Source organism: Thermobia domestica, unplaced genomic scaffold (genome assembly GCF_964235325.1).
Source record: "Thermobia domestica unplaced genomic scaffold, izTheDome1.hap1.1 HAP1_SCAFFOLD_231, whole genome shotgun sequence".
In the NCBI taxonomy this organism is placed as follows: Eukaryota; Metazoa; Arthropoda; class Insecta; order Zygentoma; family Lepismatidae; genus Thermobia; species Thermobia domestica.
Genome location: NW_027655950.1, coordinates 103,812 through 129,246, shown reverse-complemented (window position 1 = coordinate 129,246; position 25,435 = coordinate 103,812). Strand labels below are relative to the sequence as shown.

The 25,435-nt window shown below is 37.3% G+C and overlaps 1 protein-coding gene and 1 long non-coding RNA gene across 2 annotated transcripts in view; one reads left to right on the top strand and one right to left on the bottom strand.

Moving 5' to 3' along the window:
- LOC145676585 (uncharacterized) overlaps positions 1 to 7,669 on the top strand; it is a 40,720-nt gene extending 33,051 nt beyond the window's left edge. The window contains exon 3 of the mRNA XM_081747419.1: positions 7,427 to 7,669. Within this exon, the coding sequence (XP_081603545.1) occupies positions 7,427 to 7,614 (188 nt within the window). The 3' untranslated portion in view covers positions 7,615 to 7,669. The remainder of the gene's footprint in view (positions 1 to 7,426) is intronic.
- A 9,839-nt stretch (positions 7,670 to 17,508) lies between these two features.
- LOC145676584 (uncharacterized) lies at positions 17,509 to 24,207 on the bottom strand. The gene is made up of 2 exons (XR_014129405.1): positions 23,896 to 24,207; positions 17,509 to 18,178 (listed from the first exon to the last, which is right to left on the bottom strand). It is a non-coding gene; the product is annotated as an uncharacterized LOC145676584 (long non-coding RNA).
- Positions 24,208 to 25,435: the final 1,228 nt, after the last annotated feature.

Here is a 25,435-nt window from a genome sequence, read left to right as displayed (position 1 = left end):
GATCTATCGGTCGCCATTTAAACTGAGATCCGTTGCCATGGGAACAAACGTTGCCATGACAACCATTCTTGTCGCGGTTCACCAATCTAAAACTGATTGGCATGATAACTGGTATTATTCAATAAGCATTTTCAGATCCGTTACCATAGCAAACATGCGTTACCATGGCAACAGTCTTGTCACGTGTCGCCACTCTAAAACTGAAAAAAGGGCCCGTTGCCATAGAAACCACCGTTTCCATAACAACGAATCCCGTCACGGCTCGTCAATCTAAAACTGATTGAGGGAAAAAAGAATCTGCAACAAATGTGATGCACGGAATAAGTCGTGAGTGGGAACCCTTCCCCCTGGTGGGGATGTTCATGAAGCTATCAGCTTATGTCTAATTATATTGGACTATAATATCCATTTCTTAATTTCGAACATACTAGGTTCGATCGAAATGAGAAAACTTTTTATCGGACTTCTGAAGAAAATAAAATAAAATAAATAAATACATGACCGTGTTTATTACATATAGAATTCCCAGTCACGACCCCCTTTTCAGTTTTATTTAAAAATTAGAAGAAGAAGATGAAGAAAGGAAAAGGAAGATAGAAGAGAAAAGAGGTAAAGTAAGAAGGTGATAATGAGGAAACTGTTACTGGATATTTTGAGAAATATGGTAAAGGGAAAGTGAATAATTATCGAATTGGGATCATTTCCAATAGCTATTGGGTGAATGTTTGGTATTAAGGTGATCAAAGGTAGACACATGTTAACCCATACATCCCCGACCTAGATCCATTTAACCCCAACTACCGAATTATCCCAATCTAGCTCTGAGATAGATGAGAAAGTTTAATTTTACCGTTTATTCAATATTTCCAGAAGTTCTAGACTAATATCCAATATTTGAAAAATGAACGACGAAGTTGATGGCATGTTAGAATCGACCACAGAGGAAAAAAAAATCAGAGTATCACATATTTGTCGAAGATTTTGACTTTCACAGTTCTCCCATGCTGATCATTCGTTCAGGCTACTTCAGTCCTTTTTACTTCCTTCATAGGGCCAACTTAAATTAAGTTAGTATTGACATTCAATGACTTTAATTGCCAACTACCATTAATTATAATAAGTCACACATATATGTCAAAATAATTGGTGCACTTAATACTAAACCTACATTTCACTCACACACACATTCATACAGGACAATGTATACTTCAGGTTGTATTTAGTTGAATTAAACTAACCTAACTACATTTCTATAGACATTTATTACATTTCAATAAAAGAAAACTTAGTTTGACATAACAGGAAAAAATTTAATACATGAAAAGAATGTTTCATAAGCATGCACAGAAATCCGCTACTTTCAACAAAATCAAATAACACATTTCTCTTTCTAGATATATTAAAAGTTGGATTACATGAAAAAAAAATCGACAAAAAAAAAAAAACGAAAGACAGAAAATAAAGGGAAAAAAAGAAAATTCAAAGGTCAATATATTTAAGATTCAGTGCAATGAATACATATCATTGCGGGCAAAAGAAAGAAAAAAATATAATTGGTTAATCATTCTTAAAAAAAAAAAGCACTTTAGTAGCATTTTATTGAGTCTCTGTCCCAAGAGGAGACATTTCGACAATTTTATGAGTCTTTGTTCTCACGTCGATAATAACTCCTTTTTCAACTCTCTTTACGCACTGTGATTTGTGTCCATGAGAGTATTTAATCGTTTTTGTTTTAACTATAGACAAATAGTTGCTTCATATCACATATATATATAAATTTCTCATTTCGTCACTTGACGCACTTGATATAAAATTTCAAAGTTTATCGAGATTTAAAATATCGAGTCCAGTCCCAAACATTGGGAACATATTTCCATATTCCTGTATTCACATTAAATTATTAACCTAATTTCAGTTCGTTGAATTTAAGATCACTATTTTTTTTTCTAGTATAGATCGTGTAGTCAAAAGATTCTAGTCACTGAATAGTTAGGTTTCCGATCGTAGGGGAAGGATTTGTTTCATAGTTTACTGATAGAAGGATTCGTTGGTGGGGCACACTGTTTCGTAGCTTACTGATTTCACTATGATCTCGCAAAGTAAATTTGGATAAGGATTAGGGTTATTTTTACTTGTCTTACGACCTGCTACTTGTTTTATTTACATGCAGTATTTAACATGATATTCAACTTTAATAGTTACAAACATCAATAACAACTCAACAAAATGTAATTTATTACAATTTACGCGGTAATACTATATATCACAAAGAGTTGGTTAATATCGGGTGTCAAAAATCTATGGCAACCTAAAACAACCAGGGTAAATACCGAGCCCTTTACATACATACTCGCATATATATATATATTCATATTACTCAATATAATCAATTTCACTCTAATATAAATCTCAGTATTTCGTCGACATTTAATATCTACATAACCTTTTTATATTCGATAAGTATTCATATTTTATTGGCTCAAAATAAACAAAAACCCTGACTAACAAAAATTATTATTTTTTTTATAAGGTTGCGACATTGAACTTTATATATATAAACCCGATAATCAATAATCATTCTCAATTTACTAAAGATCCGCGTATATAAAAAAATAGTTGGTATTATTTAATAAGTTGACATAAGAGGTGGAAATACAACAAATAGAGCAGGCACGTAACTTTTAAAACTATGTAAGTACATATATAGATGTATATACAGAAAAAAAAGTCAATGTTATTCGAAACTAGTGGGCCCAAACTACTAATACATACACACTATATGACCAATCAATAGAAATAAGACCAGAAATCAGTCGTCAATGGGTATAATTTGTACGATCAATGAATAACAAATGTTTCTAGGAACCTGAAAGCATAGTGTACCTTCTCGTCAATTTCTCCCGTGGTGGATTGAATATCGCGAAAATGGTCCTGAGATGTGCTGCAATACCTCCACGAATTGCATCCCTCGATGTCTCAGTTAGTACATACGATCGAAATAAGTGATATGAATATTGTATGTTTTCATGAGTTTCAGAAACCGGGGGGGGGGAGGTTAAAAAATTTTGAAAAAAAAAAATCTCGAAGTAATGAAGACAGAGAGAGAGATAGAGAAGAAGGAAGACGAAGAATAGGGGCGCCAAAGACTTAAGTGGGAAATAACTAACGCTACAAAGATAGAAGTCGAATTTCGCTCTCAACAAAATCCATAGCCAAAATATTCTTAACATGCCAAAAGGGTGGTCTACTCAAATACGTAGACTCAAGGAGCGCCCTGCTGCCAAGGATGCAAGTTCTGTGTCCATCAGATCCCAATCCCACAAGAGTTTGGTTGTAAGATTGAAATCCGATCCCCGTATCCGGCCCAAACCAGCAGGGTCCCGAAAATCCTCCGGAAGGTTAGAGACGGCGTTAATTTAGAATTTCAAAAGAAAAAAAATCATCCGACCTCTTGGAAACTAGAAGATTCCAGAATAGTAATGAAATTAGAGTAATAGCTAAGATATCCCTAATTAGAATTTGCCAAAATAAATAAAAAAATTAAATAAACTGAATTTTGGATCGGTGATTTCAATAACCAAACATCACCGATGGCTACCCCGCGCAGACATGCCACAGTCTGGGACGTCGTTAATTTCCCTCATCTAATTAAACTAAGAAAAGACATGAAAATACTTAAGGGGACTAGGGGTCGACGTCCGGGTACGCTAATGACATGAATATTAATTTAGTAGCAGTTGATTTAATCGGATAGTCCGAACTGAGTTATATGAACACTGCACAATAAATAAATAAGGTAAGCAACGGAAAAAAAAATCTCGGAGAGGCAATGAATGTTAAAGGTACAAATGACCGAAACCTGTACTTTTCGATGATCACAGGAAATAGCAGTTATTTTTCTTAATTATCATTTCTGTCAACCTTTAGGAGTAATTCCCACATCATGCTACCCTATCTATTGAAAGGCTTAAGATCCGGGGCTGTTATTATGAGGTACTTAAATGCGAAGTAACACACAATTCCCAACTACAATTTACTATCCAAGTAGCAAACTCGGTTGGATGAATGTACTGGTGTAGAAGTCAAAACGCGAGAGATTTTTTTTTTAGTAAACGTATTCATATTTTCACTATATAACATACACTAGGCCTATCCATTTAAATATAGGTGTCATCATCTCATTCATATTTTATATCATATTATTAATATATCATTACATTCATTCATTATCTACTAATTTTCGCGCGAAGTAATATTTTACAGACACCCTATTTCATACATTTTACACGCAGGCCATACACATATTTATATTACACACTAATAAATATATAATTATCACAATCTATCACGCTCAAACTACCACACGATAACATTCATCGAACCACGTACTCTTTGTTTCGAAGCACCCAAATTGTATTTACTTCGCAGGTTTAAAAAAAAATCATACGTGTATTCACTGAAAGTTAATTTGTCAACGATTAATCTATTTCCAATTTGCTGATAAAACTAAAGCAACAATGGAATTTTTCTACAGCCACGGGAAAAGAGAATTTAATACTACATTTTGAAACAAACAGTAACAGCATATGGGCTTTACTTCTATTAAGAAAATAGATATTCTTTATTTCAGCGGATATTTCAATTACTACTGGACCTAGCAAGCTGAAATTTTCAGTACAGTAAGATCTCATGCTATCTTATATGAAGGTATACTCATCTGAACCGAAAACCATGTCCACGGGAAGTAATTTGCGAATAAATGGCCAAAATCAAACAATCTAGATCACTAAGTCAGGCGATGTCGTAATGTCAACAAACAACTGACTACCGAAAACAGACACTATGGCGCTGTGGTGGAGGCATAATTTACCGTGTACTGAAATATATACTTGTACTCATTAATCAGAAATTTAATATTTACTCCGGTTTAGTATACTTCGAGTTAGACAAATGGTACTAAATTAACGCATATTTATACACTGTCCTAACCGAAAATTCACACACTCACACAAAACTACTAACTACATACACCACTGTTAGTACTATACATAAAGACAACTAACTAAACCAAACATGCAGTGGCGGATCCAGGATATGATCAAGGGAGGGGCTAAACCATAATTTGCCGTTTTATCCAGTGTAAAGCTGAATTGAAGCCCATTTTATCTACTGTAAACCTGAGCGTCAAGGGGGGGGGGGCTATAGCCCTTTAGCCCCCCCCCTTATATCCGTCCTTGCAAACATGCACCATTTAATTACATGCATGTTGACGAAAAATACTCCCTTGTTGGTATATACAGTCGGCTCTATTAAACTTAAAGGGGGGCAAAATGAGAAAGGTAACCCTAGGTCCAATTGACCTGACCAATTGTTTACATAATGATTGCTAAAGATTGATGCCCTGGGGGCACCTTAACGAGGTTTATTGAGGGACCCTTCCCCTGAGAGGGGAAAAGGCCCTAAAACAAACAATAACTAACCCATTCCCCCGCTAGAACTGGTTCAATTTGGAAAAGGGGATAGGAGCCCTTTTAAGCTAACTTAAGCTGCCATTATGATTATTTACATTACAACTATCAAACCTACTACGTACATGCAATTACTAAATAAATAATAAAAAATCACATTTACTGTATACACGAACAACATGCACTAAACAGGTCGTAATTTCCCTAATCCCTAATTGAATTTGAAATAAAAAAGAAAGTAAAGTCACTATTTCACTCTTGTCTATTCTAGATAGGCAGCAAACATGGCTTCCTAGTAAACAGAAATCCGGAAGTCAGATATTTTCCCCTGGTTTTCAGTTCTTTGAACAAAAATATGTATTTCTGGCTCCTATATGATCACACGACGTTTATCAATGAAATTAACTGGATATTACCTTAAGTTCGTTTGAATTTCAGTTCTAATGGAGTCAAAATATGGTGATCACTTCCACAGATAGTGCTTCGTGACGTGTCTTCGATTATTCTGATAACATTGCGCCGAAAAAGCCAGAGGTAGGAGAATTCCTCCAATCAGAACGAAAACTTTAGCCGCGGAAATTACAAAGCAAATAGAAATTTGGCAAATCCAGATATAACCGGATCTGAAAGTGACTATGGACTAGTGAGAGGGGGTGAGGGAAAGATTAGGTACCTGACTAAATTCTACATTGGTCTGAAATTAAGAAAATTTATATCCAATGACGGAACTATGTTTCGGTATGACGTCAGAATGGTAAACCTTGTAACTATTCAACTTATATATCCGAAAATGGGATTTACACTTAATCAAAATATAAATAAAATATATTATTCAGTGGGAATATGGTTACTAATGAAACCTTTGGATTCATTATATTTAATTCGAAGTAAAGAGAGTAAATAAATTGTGTAACTAAACCGAAATTGAAAAAAAATTACTAGGTACAGGGTGCGTAAAAAAAAATTGCCATTACTTTCAACTGTAATGGTACATTACATACGTTCTATTGCTAGAGCGAGACATCTGAAATTGCAAAATTAGCTGAGGGAAAAGTTTCTTTATATAAATTACTGTTGAAACTATAACATGTCGAAACCTTTAAACTCGTCTTCTGAAAGGTTGCGATTTTTGAGTTGTGTCACTGTTGCAGCAAATCAGCGATATTTCATTTTCGATCATTTTTAAATATCTTAACTCCCCCTCCCTAAAGTAGCATCACCGAAGTGAAATGATAAAAAACATCCTTTCAAATTTCATCCTGTTTTCCACTGAAAAGTATCTGTAATTCAACAAGGAAGTAATTATATATCATAATTAAATTGAAATTCATGTAACATGATCCATGACAGTTTACCATTTTATATTGTAAAGATCAGATCCACCGGTATTGTAACACCGGTGCTTAAGCAATTGGCCCTGGAAATTCAAACTCCGATTAGTGATATAATTTCACAGCCTTATTTTACTACGAGTGTAAACTCTTAAGTCAGTAGAGAGGGGGGCATGGATCTTGGGTTAGATCTGATGACAGTGGATTTTGGTGACTGGTGGGTCAAACTTTCATTGACAGACGCCACCTCTGGTGACAATGTTTTCTTAAGACGATCAATCGATTCCAAAAGCAGTTTTTTAATATATTTTACTATTTTTGTTCTGTGCTGATAACCGTTGAAACCAGAATTGGTTAATTTCAACTACTTCCGATGCGAATATGGGGCTAACAGAGGAGATTGAACCTAGTTTTGGGACGCTGAACCGTTTGCAAAGAAACAGCTTTACTATATCTCTTACTGTTTTTGGTCTGATACCTGTCGGCAGATAGACGGACGGACATAACATAGCCGTTCTATAAGGCTTCCGCTACTTGTGCTTAGCATAGTTTGAAACTGTAATAAACTAAAATTAAGATTTTTAATTTTATTTTGAATAATGGTATTAAGACATTTCATTGTTCCAGGGAGTAGAATGGAGCTGGCTCGTCTACCACACGGGAAACGGTGTTCTAATCTGCCTGAACATCAGAAACACATAATATGTGATGAGCTCTGCAAATCAATTCTAACAAATGTCAAAGGAATGTGCTATGAAAATAAACATGATACGTTACATAGTGGCAAGTGTGTCTGTTCTTTTACACACGAGTAATTTTTTCTCCCTTTATGTGTAACATGATGTTTTGATAATAAAAATTTTACTTTTATTCCGATGTCTTCTTTCAACAGCTCTAATCATAAATACCCAAAACGCAAAAGTGCACACTGTATGTCCATGGGAGTTCGCATATTTTTTCGCAAGGAAAGATTAAGTTTGTTGTCCTCTTTTCCTATTTTTGAAAATCTCTGTGCCCATTTGACGTACAGGGAAAGAAAATGACGTAGAAAAGAGTCAGTTACCTAAGGGCTGCTTTGTATGTAAATTTACCATCCCAGCGTTCACTGGTGTAACGGAGGAAAAACTATTCAGGACTATTTTCATCGTATGGCACTAAACGTTGAAACCAGAAATGACTAATTTCAACCACTTATGATTTGAACAGAGAGTTAAGGAAGGAGTTGGAACCCATTCTTGGGACGCTCAATCGATTGCAAGAAACAGCGTCTCCATCTCTCTTACCATTTTTGCTCTGATGTTTGTCGAAAGATGGACGAACGGAGAAGACCGTTCTATGACTTCTGGCACTTCCCATAGCATAGTTTGGAAGTATAAAAGCCATTTATAACCAGGGTTTGCTCAAGTGGGCCCAGTGGGTTGGACCCACCTGGATTTTTGAGCTTTTTGTTAGTATACTCTTGGTACAACTAAGGTGATCCCATTGAAAGTTATTTTTATGAGATTTTGGACTTTCCTTGGGCGAATTAGATGCTTTCACGTTAAGGTATACAACAACATTCAACACAAGACCTTTATAAAGTTCTGAATGCACTGAGTGAATAAATTTAAAAAAAAAAAAACTTACCTTAGCTTCAGGTAATTATAGAACAAATTAATGCATGGATTATGCTTATAACCTATTTGAAGTAAAATATGCAATTTTGTACTTTAGAAAATACTTTCCGTGAACAGTGTGCTCGCAGACTCGGCGACGCCAAGGGACGTTATCCCTCATACGTTTGGCGGGTTTAAGGCCATGAGTGCCAGTAAATATGTAAATACCAGGCACGTAGCCAAGAGGGGGGTCCGCACTCCCCTCCTTCGAAACATGAAAAAAGTGAGGAAGGATAAAACAAAAATACATGAAATAAAGAAGAATCAACGTTAGAAATAAAAAGCTACACCAAGCGTTTGTTTACTCTTTCTTCTGAGGAGCTTTGTAGAGGAAATGGGTGGAGTGTGAAGTTAAAAATGGATATGATTGTAACGGAGCATTCCGAAATCCATCTAGCTCTATGCTAATCCTATGGGCTTCAAATGACAAGCGATAAACCGGTTCTATCAGATAGATTCTCAGGTAGAACTTAAGAAATGTCCACAATCACCAATAATATGAGCCTGGTAGCATAGGGTCTAGTTACACTTAAATGAATGGGATATCCTGGCGAATGAGCGGGATAGCCTGGAAGTCAGGGAATTTGAAATTTCTAGAAATATTACGGAATTCTCAGAATTTCTGCTGCTAGTCAGGGAAATTTCAAGCTTTCGAAAACATAGTGCCGTTCTGTATTAGCGTGGACATTTTTTATAATAATTTTTCATCATTGCTTCCCTGCAATATCAAACATATTATTTCAGAAACAGTTTTCTCTGAAGCGTTTTGAAATAGCAATTGTTGTAAATGACATTACGATCATTTAAGTCTTTTGGAAGCATCTACATGATGAGACGTCATGTCAGAACCTTTTCGAAGTAAAGTCTTTACTAAAAGTTAAATTTTCCATTTCATTTGGAACAGACAGTAGTTAACGGAATAATAAAAATAAAAAGTTATATGGAAAGAAAGTTGTGTTAAGATTTGATTCAACAGAGAAAGGAACACAGATTGGATGTGTACTTAATTAAGGTCATAATCAAAGGAAAAGTGTTATATTCGAACGAACAGAAGGAACGTAGATGATATTGTAAAATCTTTTTCAATATTTTTTTATATTCTTTTATTCGAGGTTTCTTCATGGTTTGTTATTAAAATACTTACTAACGTATCTTCATTTTATTGTCCTACTTAACCAATATCAGACACTTAGCCACTAAAATAGTTTAGATTGATGGAGCTGCTGATGTGATAAACACAGTATTTCATGTCACCCTCCCCCATTACGAAATCCTGGCTAAACGAACCAATATATGTTGCCAGTAAAATAGTTTAGAATGATCGAGCCCTTGGAATGATAACCACAGTATTTCATGTCATGCCCCCACCACCACCACCACCATTACGGAATCCTGGCTACGTGCCTGTAAATACGATAGTAAAACTATATTATTTCTTACCTCTGATGATAACACAACTATTCTTCAGTAAAATTTGGTTTTGAGTTGATTTTGAGTTTAACGTCCCTTTCAGGAGCGAAGCTATATGAGACGTGGAACTATTAATGTGGAATCCGAACCACATGAGCTCCCGCCAGGAATCGAAACCGGGCCTCCCACGCCAAATGCGCGTACGCTGTGTAGCCATGGAGCTCAAAATTTGGTTTTCCAACAGTTTAGTTCAGTCATTTGTTGTTACTCTTGAAATAAGTGTTCTGTAGAATCAACACCAGTAATACTGTAAAAATTCTTGTCAAATTTAAGAATCTTAATGCTCGGAGTTCCGAAGATTACCTAACGTTTTATTATTTCAAGTGCTGAATTCAAACTTCCGTACAACTAAGTTTCAACGTACAGTAAAGAAAGCTGCATTTTCGGGAAAAACCCGTCGTAAAAATAGTGCTCGAGAAACTCCGTAATTGAACGCACAAAGCATCGGGACTGAATAGTTCAACAATAAAACTATTTATTTTAAGCTGGAAGATATTTAATTTCATTTAAGACATTTTGAAACATTTATTTTATAAAATATGAATTATATCTTTGTTAATAGTTTCAAATTAATTTTTCGGGAAAGAAACGTCTTGCGATAAGCACGGGAAATTCCGGTAATTGAACGTACAAAGTATCGGAAATGAACATCAACAATAAAACCATATATTTTACGCTGGGAAATATTTATTTCCTATAAGACATTTTGAAACATCTTATAAAACATGAATTACAAAGGACACTAGGAAAGTTTTGCAATAGAACAAAACGGATCATCACAGGAGTTTGCAATTTAGCGCGTGTTTAGACACGTCCAAACGTGCCCTGTAGAAGCTATAGTCTTTGTCTCAGTGTCAGTCGATTTTTAGCTGTGTTAGTGAAAAGAGGTGGATATGTCGTCGTGGTCAAAAACTGAATACTGGGCAATTTTGTTCTACAATTTTGCACGTGGTTTGTGTTGATCAGTGTTTAGATGAATTGAGTTCTGTGCTTGGAGAGGATTGTCCTCATCGTACAACGATATTTAGGTGGTACCGAGAGTTTCAAAAAGGAAATTTCAACCTTGAAAACGCTGCAAGGTCAGATCTGCCATCTCATCTGTGACTGAACAAAACATTGATGCACTAAGGGAAATGCTTGAGACAGGTAAACGGGTTACATATCATTAAATAGAGGTATGCTTGGGCATTAACGTACCAGCACTTCGTGCTATTCTCCCCAATCACCTTCGAGTTAGAAAACTTTTTACCCTTTGGGTACCACATGACTTGACCGAGGAGCAGATAGCACACAGTGTTTCATGGTGCCGTAAAATGTTGGAAAAATTTAAAAATGGAAAATCTTCCTCTGCGAATAGTATTGTGACAAGTGACGAAACTAGGCTCCATTACTATGACGTCTCAACGAAGGCTCAAAACTCAGTGTGAGTGTTCGAAGATGAGGAGACCTCCGTGGCTGTTCGAAAGTCCATATCAGTGAAGAAGAGAATGGTGGCGGTATTTTTTAGTGTGAGTGTTTAGTTGTCGAGCGAGCTGCCTTAGAAACACAGAAGATAGTCCCAGGGAAGTGATATACTTAGGAATGTCTGCTTAAAGTTCTTACAGCTCTCAAGAAGTTGCGTCCAAACTCAAGGATGGACACATGGTTTCTCCAACACGAGAACGCTGCAGCGCACCGTTCAAAAGTTTGCTTAGAGTATTTGGTCAGCATCCTCCGTAGAGTCCAGATCTTGTTCCCTGTGACTTTGTGCTGTTTCCCCATGTGAAAACCAGACGGAAAGAAAGGAGTTTCACAAGCGGTGCCGCCCTACTAAGGGCTTGGGACGATGAGTGTGTCCAGATCTCTACCGAAAGATGGCAGAGTTTGTTCGACGGCTGGTTTCGAAGAATGGAAAAATGTGTAATTTGTGGTGGAAAGCACTTTGAAAAAATATAAGAAATAAGGTCGTATTGTAAAAGTTTCCTAGTACCCTTTGTATATCTTTGTTTTAAATTAATATATTTAGTATTCATATTTGGCGAACATCACAGAGGCTCCTGGAATGACTCGATCTATATTTGTTCGTTTGTCTGCCTGTACCACACACACTACAGGGTACAACTTTCGGTCTTTCAAGTTTAAAATTTTCAGGGTACAAGCACGAGACAGTCTCAATTTCCTGTATAGATTTTGGCACCATACCAACGTAAAATTTCAAGATGATTTAAAATATATATATATATATCTGGTATCGACGATACAAAGCGCAATTTTCAATCTTTTAAGTTGAAATTTTCAAAGAAGAAGCACGAGACAATCTAAATTAGCTGTATATATTTTGGCGGCGATCCAATCTAAAATTTCAAAATAGCGGTTAGTTTTTCAAAACAGTAATGAATAAAAAAATGATAATCTTGAAATAGAAATCACATTTTAATACTTTTACCCCAAAGACACTGAAATATTTCGGAAAAAAACAAAAAAACAATTAAACCCGAAAAACCCATATGGGTTGGGTTTTTCAAACCCTGTTGCAAACATTTTTTTTCACTTTCACCTCAATGTATTACAATGCATGCACTGTACCGTTTATGAAAAGTTGTATGGTCAAAAGAGATCATTTCTGTGCTTTTTTTACTTTTCTCTACGTTATCTGGCCAAGGATATGGAGTCTTTCATTGAAATCGCACCTTTTACGGAATAAACTCTTTATTTTACGCCTGAAAATCTGTTTTCAGAGTTCACATTGCACCTACGTGTAGCAGCAGTAGAATAAATCCACTTCGCACATAGGTCTACCTGCTTCATCCCCTCTCTTACTATTGGGGCGAATTGGGTAATTGATACATGTCTTTTAAATCAAGCGCTACATGTTCATTCCTGTACATACTTGAACTATTTCATTTGTGATAATTCGTGATGTATTTGTGCCCATACTCATTTGCTTCCCAGAGCCACCACGGACCTTTTTCGCCTTATGAGGAACTCCCACGTGTAGCCACCACATGATGCTGAAACGTGTTGTTTTGGATAGGGCTGACTACAAGTCTACAATGGGTAACATATTATGGCAATAATCAGTTCGAAACATCATTTTCTGAGGATTTTGGAAGCCTGAAACTCCTAAACTACCCACTGCCGGACACAAAACATTTTATCTTGTTTTCATTTGTGAACTTACTTCCAAAAGGGTGTCCATATAGGGAAACACTTTGTATATAATTGGAAAAATGAGAGTAAAATCAACAAAATATCTAATCTTCATCACTTGCATTCATTATTAGTAATCCTTAGTGTGCAGCATTAAATTAACAATCAGCAGTATGAGTTTGGAGGAGTTTGGTTCCTACGACAGGATGTTTCTTAATACTGAAACCAGAAGGTTTAGTAGCTTCCTACTACTATCGGTTTTATGTAGATTAGATTATATTCTTGAATTATTCAACTGATTGCAGAAAACCGCTTGCTAGGGTACCGTGTTTACTCCATAACAAACGTTAAAATCGGAAGTAATTGATTTCTATCACTTTCGGTTTTAGTAGAGAGAGATCAGAATCAAGGTGAAATATATTATTGGGATTGATAATAGAAAACCACTTCTCCCTATTCTATTACGATTTTTTTTTTCTACGGCGATCAATGTTATAGCACGGCCAACAAGAGATGGTCTCTGACGTTTCTTACCACATGCAGTGCGACATTGCAGTCCCTACTTTGATACCAGTGTTACCAACCACGATCACTCTGTCCTATACCATTAATTAAATTGCCACTACAATTGCACCGAAAAAAACCTTGACACGCGAGTAGTGGCAATGTCACTGCGAGCTGTCAGAGACGTTCTCTTACTGGACGCACTGGTTAACTTATGCTACTTTTGGTTGAGTAGCGGGTTAAGATAGAAAATGGTATTGTAATTTTAGAACACTAAATTGATTCCAAAAACGGCTTCTCGCTATTTCTTATCGATTTTGCTCTACGTAGATCAATATTGAAAGCAGTGGCGGATCTGGAAGGTAAAAACTGGGGTGGCCATCAACAACCCAGACTATGATACGTATATCATGAGTTTACTATAAACTTTCAAAAATACGAGGCTAAGCCCAAAATTATCTGCAGTTTTCATATAACTCTTCGTACATCTCTGATCTCTGTCTTCGTTTATTTTATTGTTATCCTGTTGCGGTCATGCTACTAAAGTTTGATCGTAATTCCTCCATCCGCTTCCTTTTGTTGCAGGTCATGAAAGCTCCATTAGAAGTTTGCACCAAAGGGGAACGAGCAGTGATCCGGTTTCCGTGGTCGGAAGATGTATCAGGAATCATGACTAATTTTCAGACGATGTCCCACTTCATCAATAGTGATTGATCTGTTTAACAGAACCATGTCACGTGCACGCTCAATGTTGTTGTCATACGTGGCCGTAGATCTTCGTCCGGCTCCTTCCTCGTGCGACCAGTTTTGAATTTTCCAATCCATTCGTTGACCCTCCGTTGCGGTAAGACACAGTTCCGAAAGTCTTTGATGGATTGCGGCCCCTGATACACCTTCGGACCACAGAAACCGGATCACTACTCGTTGTTTCTCTTTGGTGCAATCTTCTAATGGAGCGGCCATAATCTATTTGCAACAAAAGGAAGACAAATGGAGGAATTAGGATCAAATTTTCCTAGCGTCACCACAACAGCATAACAATAAAATAAACTACGACAGAGGTTAGTACGAGCACTATAAGAAGAGTTATGTCAAAACTGCGGATAATTTTTGACTTACCCTCGTATATAAATCATTATTTTTGTCACTCAAAAACTAGGGGTCTAGCCCCTCCCCCTGCCCTGACCTAGATCCGCCACTGATTGAAAGCAAAAGTTAATAATGGATTTCTCTCTCTTCCAGCTTTCGTGGACACTTAGAGATGGAAATTAAAATGTATTCTTGGGACGCTTAGTAGATTGATTACAAAAAAAAAAAAAAAAAAAATCTTGCTATCTACTACCGCTTTTGCTCTACAATGATCAACGTAAAAACCAGGAATTGTTGATTTCTAGCATGTCCGGTCCGAATATGGCCTCCATCGACCAACTCGATCCCTTGCTTTTGAGTATCTACCTCCTGACCGAATTTGTTGAAGAGTCATCGAAACGGACACACGGACAGAGTAAATACACTCTGGGCCCTTTGCAGAATCGTTTTGAAGTATGATTAGCGTCATACTAAAGGCCTAACTACTGCAGGAAATATACATTAGTCGAACTCCTTAGAATGGCACTAATCACGCGTCAGAACGACTCTGCATAAGACCCATTCTGTCTACTAAATTTTAAGACTGGCAACACTGTTAAGAAAACCGCTGCCAGTGAGGCCATATCTAGCATCTTGGTGCTAGATCTATCATAATTCACATGCATTTAGCATCTAGCATCTTGACTTTAGCATCTTGGCCAAATCTAGCATAATTTTATTCTTCCCTCTGGTGAACAGAAAAAGAACGAACATTTAGATGGTTCAAGAACTGTCTGGAATTATTCTTCTTAGTTGAAGCGATGGTTGGAGCAATGAAACTAGTCAGTATTTCCCTGATTGTAACTTGTTGAATTCAGAGAAATGTTCAGAAATAGCAAAACGTGACTCTACAAAACATATTTACTTACCCATAGTTTTATTACTGCCAACTGAGATCTGAATGTGTGGGATGTTTCTGTCCCTTTCAATTTACAACTTGAGAGAGGAGGGATATGAGTATCAGGGGGACAGCTAGTAATACACTAAAAGAAATGCTTCAGGGCTGTGTCGGAAGCGGCATGTTGTGCATATGTTTCTTAAAATGTTATCCATTCATAAAATATAAATTCGACCTTCCTCGCCTATAATGTACCATTTACAATTTATTTCATTATCATTCCTGACAGCGTCATATTAGCTTTGTACATGAATACAGTTGAAACACTTCATTAAAATAATGAAGATAAGTAGGGGCGGGTCTTTAAAATTAGTTAGGAAGGATAATTTGAAAATCTGGCATAATTTACAAAAATCTAGCATAATTAAGACCTGTGTTTGGCATCATCGCGAGTCTGGAGTGTGGCAACCCTGACCGCTGCAGCCACAAAGTGGTTATTATGTGTAGCTTTTAGTATCGAGTGTGTTGTGTATTGTGTGAAGAATTCACGAATTGATGTTCCGAATTTTATGTTATAATGATTCCAATGAACTTTGTTTTCTTTGTTCGTCATGCATAGTAAAGTCGAGCAGAAAGTAGCTATCAAGTTTTCTGTATAACTTGGGAAAACAGGCACGGAGACCGTGGACGTAATTCAATCTGCTTCCAACAATGATGCTCTTTCTCGAGCGAACATTTTTGTGTTCGTGAGGGTCGGGAGGTGGTCACGGACGACCTAACACCTGGCCGTCCGGTAACCGTTCGAAATGACGAAAATGTTGAAAAAGTGCGGGAAAAGCTGACTGAAAATAGCTGTCAGTTCCTCAGGATGATTGCCGAGGACTTGAACATTGGTAAAGACACTGTTCGGAAGATCGTGGAACAAGATCTACATTAGAGGAAGATTTGTTCCGAATTTGTGTCCCTCAGTCTGACAGAAGAGCAAAGAGAAGACCGGAAGACCGTCGTGTCAGGAGTGGGTCCAACTGGCCGAAAATGACCCAGAATGGTTTAAGAAATCATAACTGGTAATGAATCACTATTTCACACGTACGATCCTGCCACAAAGTGACAATGAGCAGCATGGGTGGCGGAAGAATTCCTCATGATGAAGAAAAACTTCGCATCCAGAAGTCACGTCTGAAGACAATGCTAATGGTGTTTTTCGACTCGCAAGATGCTGTGCATAAAGAATTCATTGCCGAAGAACAAACTGTGAATGCTACAATTTACAGACACATTTTAGCACGCTTACTGCAGACAATGCAAGGGATTCTTTCGGAAATGATTCATTTGAGGACTGGCTCTTGTTGCACGACAATGCACCAAGCCACAGTCATTGAAGTACAGATATTTTTGAAAAAAAAAAAAGTGTCATGTTTCAACAATCCGCCCTGGTCTCAGCACACTATTTGTTTCGAAAGGTCAAAATGACGTTGACAGAAAAAACATTCTGACTCAATTTCGGACATCCAAAGGGCTGTGACGAAAGAACTCAACACTGTCGGACAAGAGGACTTCCAGAAAGGAATCCAGAAACTACACAGCTGTGCAATTCCTGTATACAACAAGAAGAGCCATATACTGAAGATTAGCAGCCAATCAATGTAATTCTCTTCCGCATTACTTTCTGATAATGCCAGTCTTCAGATTTAGTAGACACACAAGTGTATATAAAGTGCTTTGATAAACCAAACTCCTGAAAGCTATTCCGTCTACTATCGACACTTGACCCAGCAAAAATGAATGAACACAATACAAGTTTATGGTTGTTTCAGGGACGTACGGAAGGGGGGGGACACGGGGGTCCGGACCCCCCCCGAAATTTCAACTTTTTAAAAATTTAGCCTAATTTTAGGGGCAATTTTAGCAATTTTAATATAAAATAGCTTCATATTTAGTTTGGACCCCCCCGAAATAAATTCCTGGGTACGCTACTGGGTTGTTTCAATTTTATATATAAAGCCATATCATTTATACAAAAGAGGTACTTATCAAAAAAAACATTTTTCTGAATCATTAATAAAGCACGTCAGTTATTCTTCACACTCAGTCACAGTACAAAGTAAATTAAAAACACCGTAAAAACACATACATCAATCATTTCAGACGTCACATGCATAGACTGCGAGACAGTTTATGTTCTCTTTTGTTTAATCAGTCATTCGTTCAATGTCATGAGTATTAAAACAATCACTTCATTAGCTGTAAAAAGAATAGATATATATATGTACACGTGTCGAAAAGCTGCAGAACTTTTGTCTTGAGCAGTACAACTCTCAAACACACACGTCTTTTGCAGCACACCTTTCACTTTCAGATCTTCTAATTAAGCACTACCTCACATTACGTTCACTTCTTAGGCAATAGGTATCAAGGTTGACAGCAACAGTTAACTGTTAATTGTAAAAATTGTCTAATAAAGACAGCAACGTCACTTTACAAAAATTATCGTGTAAAAATGTCTTTCTTTCTTTAAATAGCTGCCACGTATCGTGATCATACACATTGTTCTCTTCAACACTCGAATTCGGAAGCTGTGATTGCATTGAGATCCTTCATAAGGCCTTCGAGGTTTGCCATCTCCTGATTCAGTTCTTCAGTGCTGTACGAAGGCTGCAATAGAACAACAAAAACATTACCCTCTACAACAATGAAAGAAACATTGAAATAACATTACGAAAATTTCTCTCTCCATTGTATACAGGTATTAACGTTGTAAATACAGGGTGTTTCAAAACAACACCGACAACGTTTGGGAGGTAGTTCTTGACACCAAGATAAGACAAACAGTATAGACCAACTTGGGTGCAGAAATCCGTCATTTCGGAGTTATAGGCAACCGAAAGCATGAAAAAATGAACTTTAAAGGTCCATAGCTCCAATTCTCTGGGACCTACCGAAGTCGAATCAAGACTTCATTTAGGAACTAGTATATGTCCAACCCAAATATCATGTTTCAGAGTCCTGCGGTACTTCCTCCAACAATTTTTATAGAGGATATAGGTGAGTACTTTAAATTATATGCCCGTAGCCAAACTCCCTCTATAAAAATCGTTACGGAAGTATCACAAGATTCTGAAACATGTATTTTTGGATAGCGCACATACTAGTTCCTAAGTGAAATCTTGACCCGACTGCGGTAGGTCCCAAACGTTGTCGGTATTGTCTTGAAACACCCTTATATCTAAATAAATGCATCACACAAAGAAAGAGTAAAAATGATTGCATCACAGGAAACGTTTGAAATTAATTCTAGAATTCAGTTAGTGCCAAGGGTTTCGAAAATCAATAAGGGGCTCTCACAATTCACGTCCGAGGGTCTTCGGGTATGGATTATCACTCAGGCTTAGGGGGGGCGGGGTTCTCCTCAGGAAAGTTTGAAAACATCTTTAAGTTTTACGTCCCATTGTTATGCTGGCTAGATTAAAAGAGACGGTGATGATAAGAAATAAATGAAATGGTGGAATGAAGAAAGTGGGAGGAAACGGGAGAACCCCGAGAAAACCCACGCACACGGTGTTTGTCCACCACAAAGCTCACTTCGCGTGAGCTGGGATCGAAGCAAGAACCCCATGCACCAGAGATGAACGCTATACATTGAGCCACCGCGGCCCCTCAGGAAAGTGTGAAAATCGACCCTGTTGAAAATGCTGTTTTAAGTATTTTAGAATCAAAATTGACCTTTTTCGTGTTTCTTTGCACAGTAGGATGTTTGGATGCGCGACGTTTGGACGCAAAGTCATATATCTAAATAGGTTAATCTACTTAGATGAGATTTGTCACAAAAAATAACTGCACAACTTAAAAAATTCAGAAAAGTGAAATTTGATCCAATTTTCCTAAAGAAAGCCATTTTCAAAAACCCCAAATTTTCGTTATGTTATAGCATGTTCTATAGTAAACAGTCATTGAAAGTCTTAGTTGCAGGGGCCGCGGTGGCTCAGTGGTAGAGCGTTTACCTCTGGTGCTTGGGGTCCCGGGTTCGATCCCAGCCCCCGCCAAGTGAACTTTGTAGTGGACAAACACCGTGTGCGTGGGTTTTCTCGGGGTTCTCACGTTTCCTCCCACTTTCTTCATTCCACCATTTCATTCATTTCTCATAATCACCGTCTCCTTTAGCCTAACCGGCATAACCGTGGGACGTAAAACTCAAAGATTTCATTTCATTCTTAGTCGCAATAAATGCTTGGCTTAGTTCTAGTAAATTGCAGAAAGAAAAAAATGCGCGTCTACACTATAACATATGTAGATAGGTAAACCTATTTGGATAAAAGGTTTTGCGCCCAAATGTCATGGACCCTTTGTTTCTTTTGTCTTCACATTAGAAAGTATGTATTCTTGAGTGAGAGTAAGAAGCATAACCACGAAGCCGACTACCTGTAATATAGGGGAAGCAGGGGTAATTACAAATGAGGAAAACGTCTTTCTCATTATAAAATAACTTCTTTCCTAATATGCTAAACTGTAAAAAATCGTGGAGTCATATAGGTTTAATTCTTTTCCTTTGAATGTTAGTAAAATTATAATGAAATCTGTAAAAATTGGAAGTTTCTTAAATTTCACAAAAGAACTAAAAAAAAAAAAAAAAAAAAGTAAGGAAGTTTTGTAATGGGATTACTTGAACGCTGCTGTAAAGAGCTGCAATTCTAGAGCAGTGATAAACAGAGTAATACAGTGGACAGTTCGCGCCTTTATGTTTCGAAGTAATCTCAGTCAGCATCCAAAACCTTTCGCGAATATTCCTGCAGCTGCACAATATACTGGCGATGGTGGATGCTAAGAAGCCAGTCTCTCTCATTTGCGAAGGATCTCCCACGGAGGTGGTTGTCGAGAAAATGAACACGTGGTAATCTGTTGGCCCAACGTTCGGTGAATATGGTGCATGGCACAATGTCTCCCAGCCAAATTGTTGAAGGGTTTCCGGGCTAACTTGGCACTGTCGAGCAGGAACAGCACATCCTTTCGATTCACCAATGCCTGCTCCTTCTGCCACAATGCACGGTACACCCTTTGCAACTGCCGAGAGTATAGGTCAGCATTCATGGTCTGACTGGGTGGAAGGAGCTCATAATGCACCACTTGCTGACAATTCCACAACACAAAGAGCATTACATTTTCTGAGTACAGAGGTGGTCTTAAGATGTGAGGAACAGGGTTACCTGACGAAAGCCAATGTCTGGTACGGTTGGAAGTATCATAGAAGACCCATTTTTCATCACCAGTGTGCAAGCAACCAAAAAGGGATGTGTTCAGGTGCCGAGTAAGCAAGAACAAACAGGCTGTCACTCGTTGCTCTTTGCTGACTGCCGACAACGTGTGGGGCACCCATTTGCTTAACTTGTATGACTTCCGTATGCCATGCATGTGCAGTCTATTTCAGCGTAACATGGAACCTTCCTGCAATTCATCACACATTAGACCATTCTACTTTCAGGGCCTCACACTCAACACATGTGGTCATCCACTGCTAGGTTCATCCGAAAGACTCGCATCTCCCGAACGGAATTTCTGGAGCCAATGCCTGGCGGTGTGTTCATTCACGACATTCTGCCCTAATGCCTGGCATATGCGGCGACTTCGCACAGCAACTGACAGGCTCATTTTAAGCCATATAACACACACACACACACACGCGAACAAGCTGCTCCAATACTTCCATTTCTCTTCGACACTAGACGAGCTATGACTGCCGTGTGTGCGCAACATTCCTGTGTTACTGAGTGTCAATGATCAGACTAACTGCCGATCGCTAGACATTGTAACAGAGATGTTAAAAAAAACTCCTTAATAACTAATTCCAATAGACAGTTGACAAAATGAGACATTGAACTGTCACTGATTTGCTATAGATGTCAGATTTCCTTGCGTGATTCACAGCAGTTCTGTATTGTCCTGCCATCTATTGAAATTAACGTTAAATAATGTTAATTTCACTGCAGCACAGTTACAGCATGCACGTACGTCATTTCGCTTGATTAACTGGACGTGAAAAACGGCGACAACTATTTTGGTTACCTTGTACCTCATATGCACTATATGACCGAAACCGTAAAATTTATTTTGTTTCATTTTTCTAATAATTAATTCAAGTTGCTTTGCGAGATATTTTGTTTCTTATTAATCATTAAAATTGAAGTATTCCTTCTTTTATAAGTTTAGAAACACCTCTTTAAGTTATAACTGCTATTTCAAAATTAACGTCTAATGATGAGCAATACCTTCTCTTTTATCGTATTTCTATTTCTGTTTTTTTTCTATCAATCTTCTCTTTCTTTCTCTAAGTAACAGCTCCCCGAAGAACTTACCATGCATATAACTTTTAATTTAGGTATCATGCAATACTCAGAAGAGTTTCTGTATTTATTTCCGCTTGACTTAAAAGCTGCTACCTTTCCCGAATGCAGTGAAATCTCCTTGAACGGACACCTCCATAACATTTTTTTTTTTTGTCCCGTCAGAAATACATGTATTATTACTGAAGAGAACCCTCCCATTTGTAAACACGAACAGTCTTCTTTACAATCATGTGTTAGGAACTTCTTCATAACGGACGGGAATAAATCTTCAACTCACCCAACAGTTACAAGGAAACTTCGATCAGAAACTACTGTCTGCAGGCTTACACGGCAGATAACTATCTCAGATTTTCCGACGGATTCATAAACCGTCTTCATTGATTAATTGTTAATAATAATAATAATGTTGCCTGTTGTTATTGGGTTACTTACTCTTTTAATACAGTGAGTACGCGAATTACGGTACGAAGATATGACGTGTAATTGGGAAGAAAATTATAACAAGAATTATATTTGACAGTACACGCCCATATAAACACACTTTTATTTCTTTACAGGGGCACATTTTCCAATCATTTCCGCAGTAATCCAAACACTGAGTATAATACTTCAATATCTGCCTACATTTACATTTATAGCTATTGTATTTACTGTACACTGTACGCAAGTATCACAGGAACTGAGGTACCTCAATTTGTGTGACAGGGTGTCTACTGACTTTCACTTTCAAAATTCCAGTATATTTCCAGTATATTCAGTGTAACTATCACCAAACTTTCAGTACCTAATACAATCATTTTATAAAAGTTCTTTAGGAATAATCACACTCTTGATGATTTCAGATTTGTAACTGTTTTACCATCAAAAGAATATTTTATTTTTAATAAATTTACTTAGCCTTGATTTTTTTTTTTTTTTTTGAAATACAAATGATTTTTTAACATTTTTAAAACAGCCTCCCAAGTCCTCTCACAGCTCTCCACTCCATTCATTGCTTTGTTGACAAATTACCAGTTTCGTGATTTTTCCAGTATGTGGATCAAAATTCCAGTATATTTCCATAATCAAAATTAAATTCCAGCATAATTCAAGTATTTCCAGTATCAGTAGACACCCTGTGTAACGTCTTTGTAACGGACACATTTCATTTAAGTCATAATCATGTCTTGTCGTTATTCAAAGGTTTCACTACATTTGCATTTTTAAAAATAATCAAAAGCTCTTCTTGTTTCCTAACTATAAAAGTTAAATTCGAATCGACAGTATTCAATCGCTGTTGAGACTCCAATTGATCTTGATTTTGGTTGTGAAAATATCTGAGCCTCAAATTCTGTGAAATTTTGAATTTGTGATTTACAATGTCTGCAAATAGTAAAACCAAACATCACCCACTGCCAACCCTTTTATTGTTTAAAACTTTTAGTAACCAGAAGAATAAATACAGAGACACTTGTAAGTACTGCACAGTTTACAACAACGTGTTCAATGAATACTTAAAGAAATCTTTAATTTAAACATTTAGGCCCTAAAAAACTTGACTTCACTGTTATACAGAATTTCTTTTGCAAGAACTAAGCAAGTGAATCAACTCTATTTAGTACAGTCACCTTATGTATTACTGGCAAGTGCCTAAGTACTAACTTCTCTTTATTCATAACGATGAACCGAGGAGGTATACCCCCACTCATCAATAACCTGCCAGTTTTACACGCTTTATTTTTCGCTGAAGAGTAAACATTGTACATACTGTGAATCTCACGCCAAGTATTTTGCGTTCCTCATTGTACATTCTTTCACGCTCCCTAAAATGTACGTTCCGAAAAGGATATGTCTACCACAAAAAGACACTAACACTTTAATGATAACTACTGCACTAGGATCAGTAACTGACGATACAACGCACCGTCTTGCAATGCTAATATTTTCACTAATTGTTTTGGAATTGCTTGGTAGTAGTTTATTAACTCGAACAGCAACATGTATTAACAGAACAAAAATAAAGTACGTCTCCAAAGCAACTGATGAATTTCGTACCTGCATTTTAGCCTCCTCTGGTTTGTCAGCTGCTCCCTGCCAACTGGCACTACCACTCGTCGAGGCCGCTGCACACACTTCCGCTCCAACAACTCGAGGAGCTTCTTGGGTTTTCACCGAAGACGATGGAGTCGCTAGGATTCCGGGTTTCTTGTACGGGCTGGCTGAGCTCTGAGGCCGCACTGTTCGTGACAAAAACATTCAAACTTCAATAAATTTCAAGAAACATCACATCATCTATAATAGGTTACAAAAATAATAACAACAAAACAAAGGATCAGGAAAAAGTCTCAAAAACTATTTTCAAAACAATGGACAAAATTCAACTGCTGCTATTTACTACGGGAGTTATTATTATTATTATTATTATTAACTTCCGTTAAGCCACCAGAAGGTATACGGGAAAAAAAAGAAAAAAAACTATTAATTGGACGTCGCCTATCCCCTATACCGATAAACAGACTTTGTCTTTCAACCATTGTAGAACAACGAACGTGAAAACGTATCGAGTGAAATCGAAGCGCCCGCCAAGTGTGAACTACATCATATAATTCAATTTCTCCAGGGGAAATGGCATAATACAGTCGCAATACTTAGTCGTGTGATTACAACAAATATTTACGACTGATGGCTGTGTCCACAAATGCTACGCAGAGTTTAAAGGACTCACTGACGTACACGATGAAAGTAGTCAAAGGTGGAAATCTGTGGCGACAGACGTCTGTGGTTGATGAACGCATGAATCATGTGGTTGACGAAAGGTGTAGATCAGTCTCTCCCAATCTTTTCACACTGCGGCCCCCTTTAGTCTACAACACATGTGAAGGACCCCTTGCAATAAGTACGGTTAGTATTTATATCTTCCACACGTTATTATATATATGGGAGGGTTTATATTTTTCTTTGCAGTGGTATAGTCAGGTTAGAGTGGTATGTTAGAATGTTAAGAGTGATGAGTGACCACCGGAAATAGGTGGTCCTGAGTTTCAAACGTGGGGCCGGACACTTTGACTAAGATGTTGCAAATATATAAATAAATCTTATACGTAAACACAACTAAACTACAATTGCCTAACCATCAGGTATTTACTTAAAAAAAAAAGTGTTAACTTGAACAAGTTAACATGAAAATGCCGTTGGAATATAAGCAACTTTTTTTTTTAGGTCAAATATCACTTCTCACGCAAACTGACTTGTCATTAATTCGATCATTTAACTTAAAATGGTGTACTTCACACCGCTGTGCGTGCCTTTCTCAGACTGGCTTGCGGACCCCAGGTTGGGAAAGACTGGTGCAGATTATAATTTGTTAAGTGTCTGATTATGGAATTTCAGGGAACTCAGACGCCACCTGGAGAAATCGAATCATATCGCGTACTTCATACTTGGCGGGGCTTCGATTGGAATCTCTAAGTTTACATGCTCACGACTCCACAATGATTGAATGATAATTTTTCTATCGGTGTGATACGTAACATCCATCCCCGTTTCGTCATTTCACGAGCTTCTCCTCGGTGACCTAACGGAGGTTGGGAAAAGA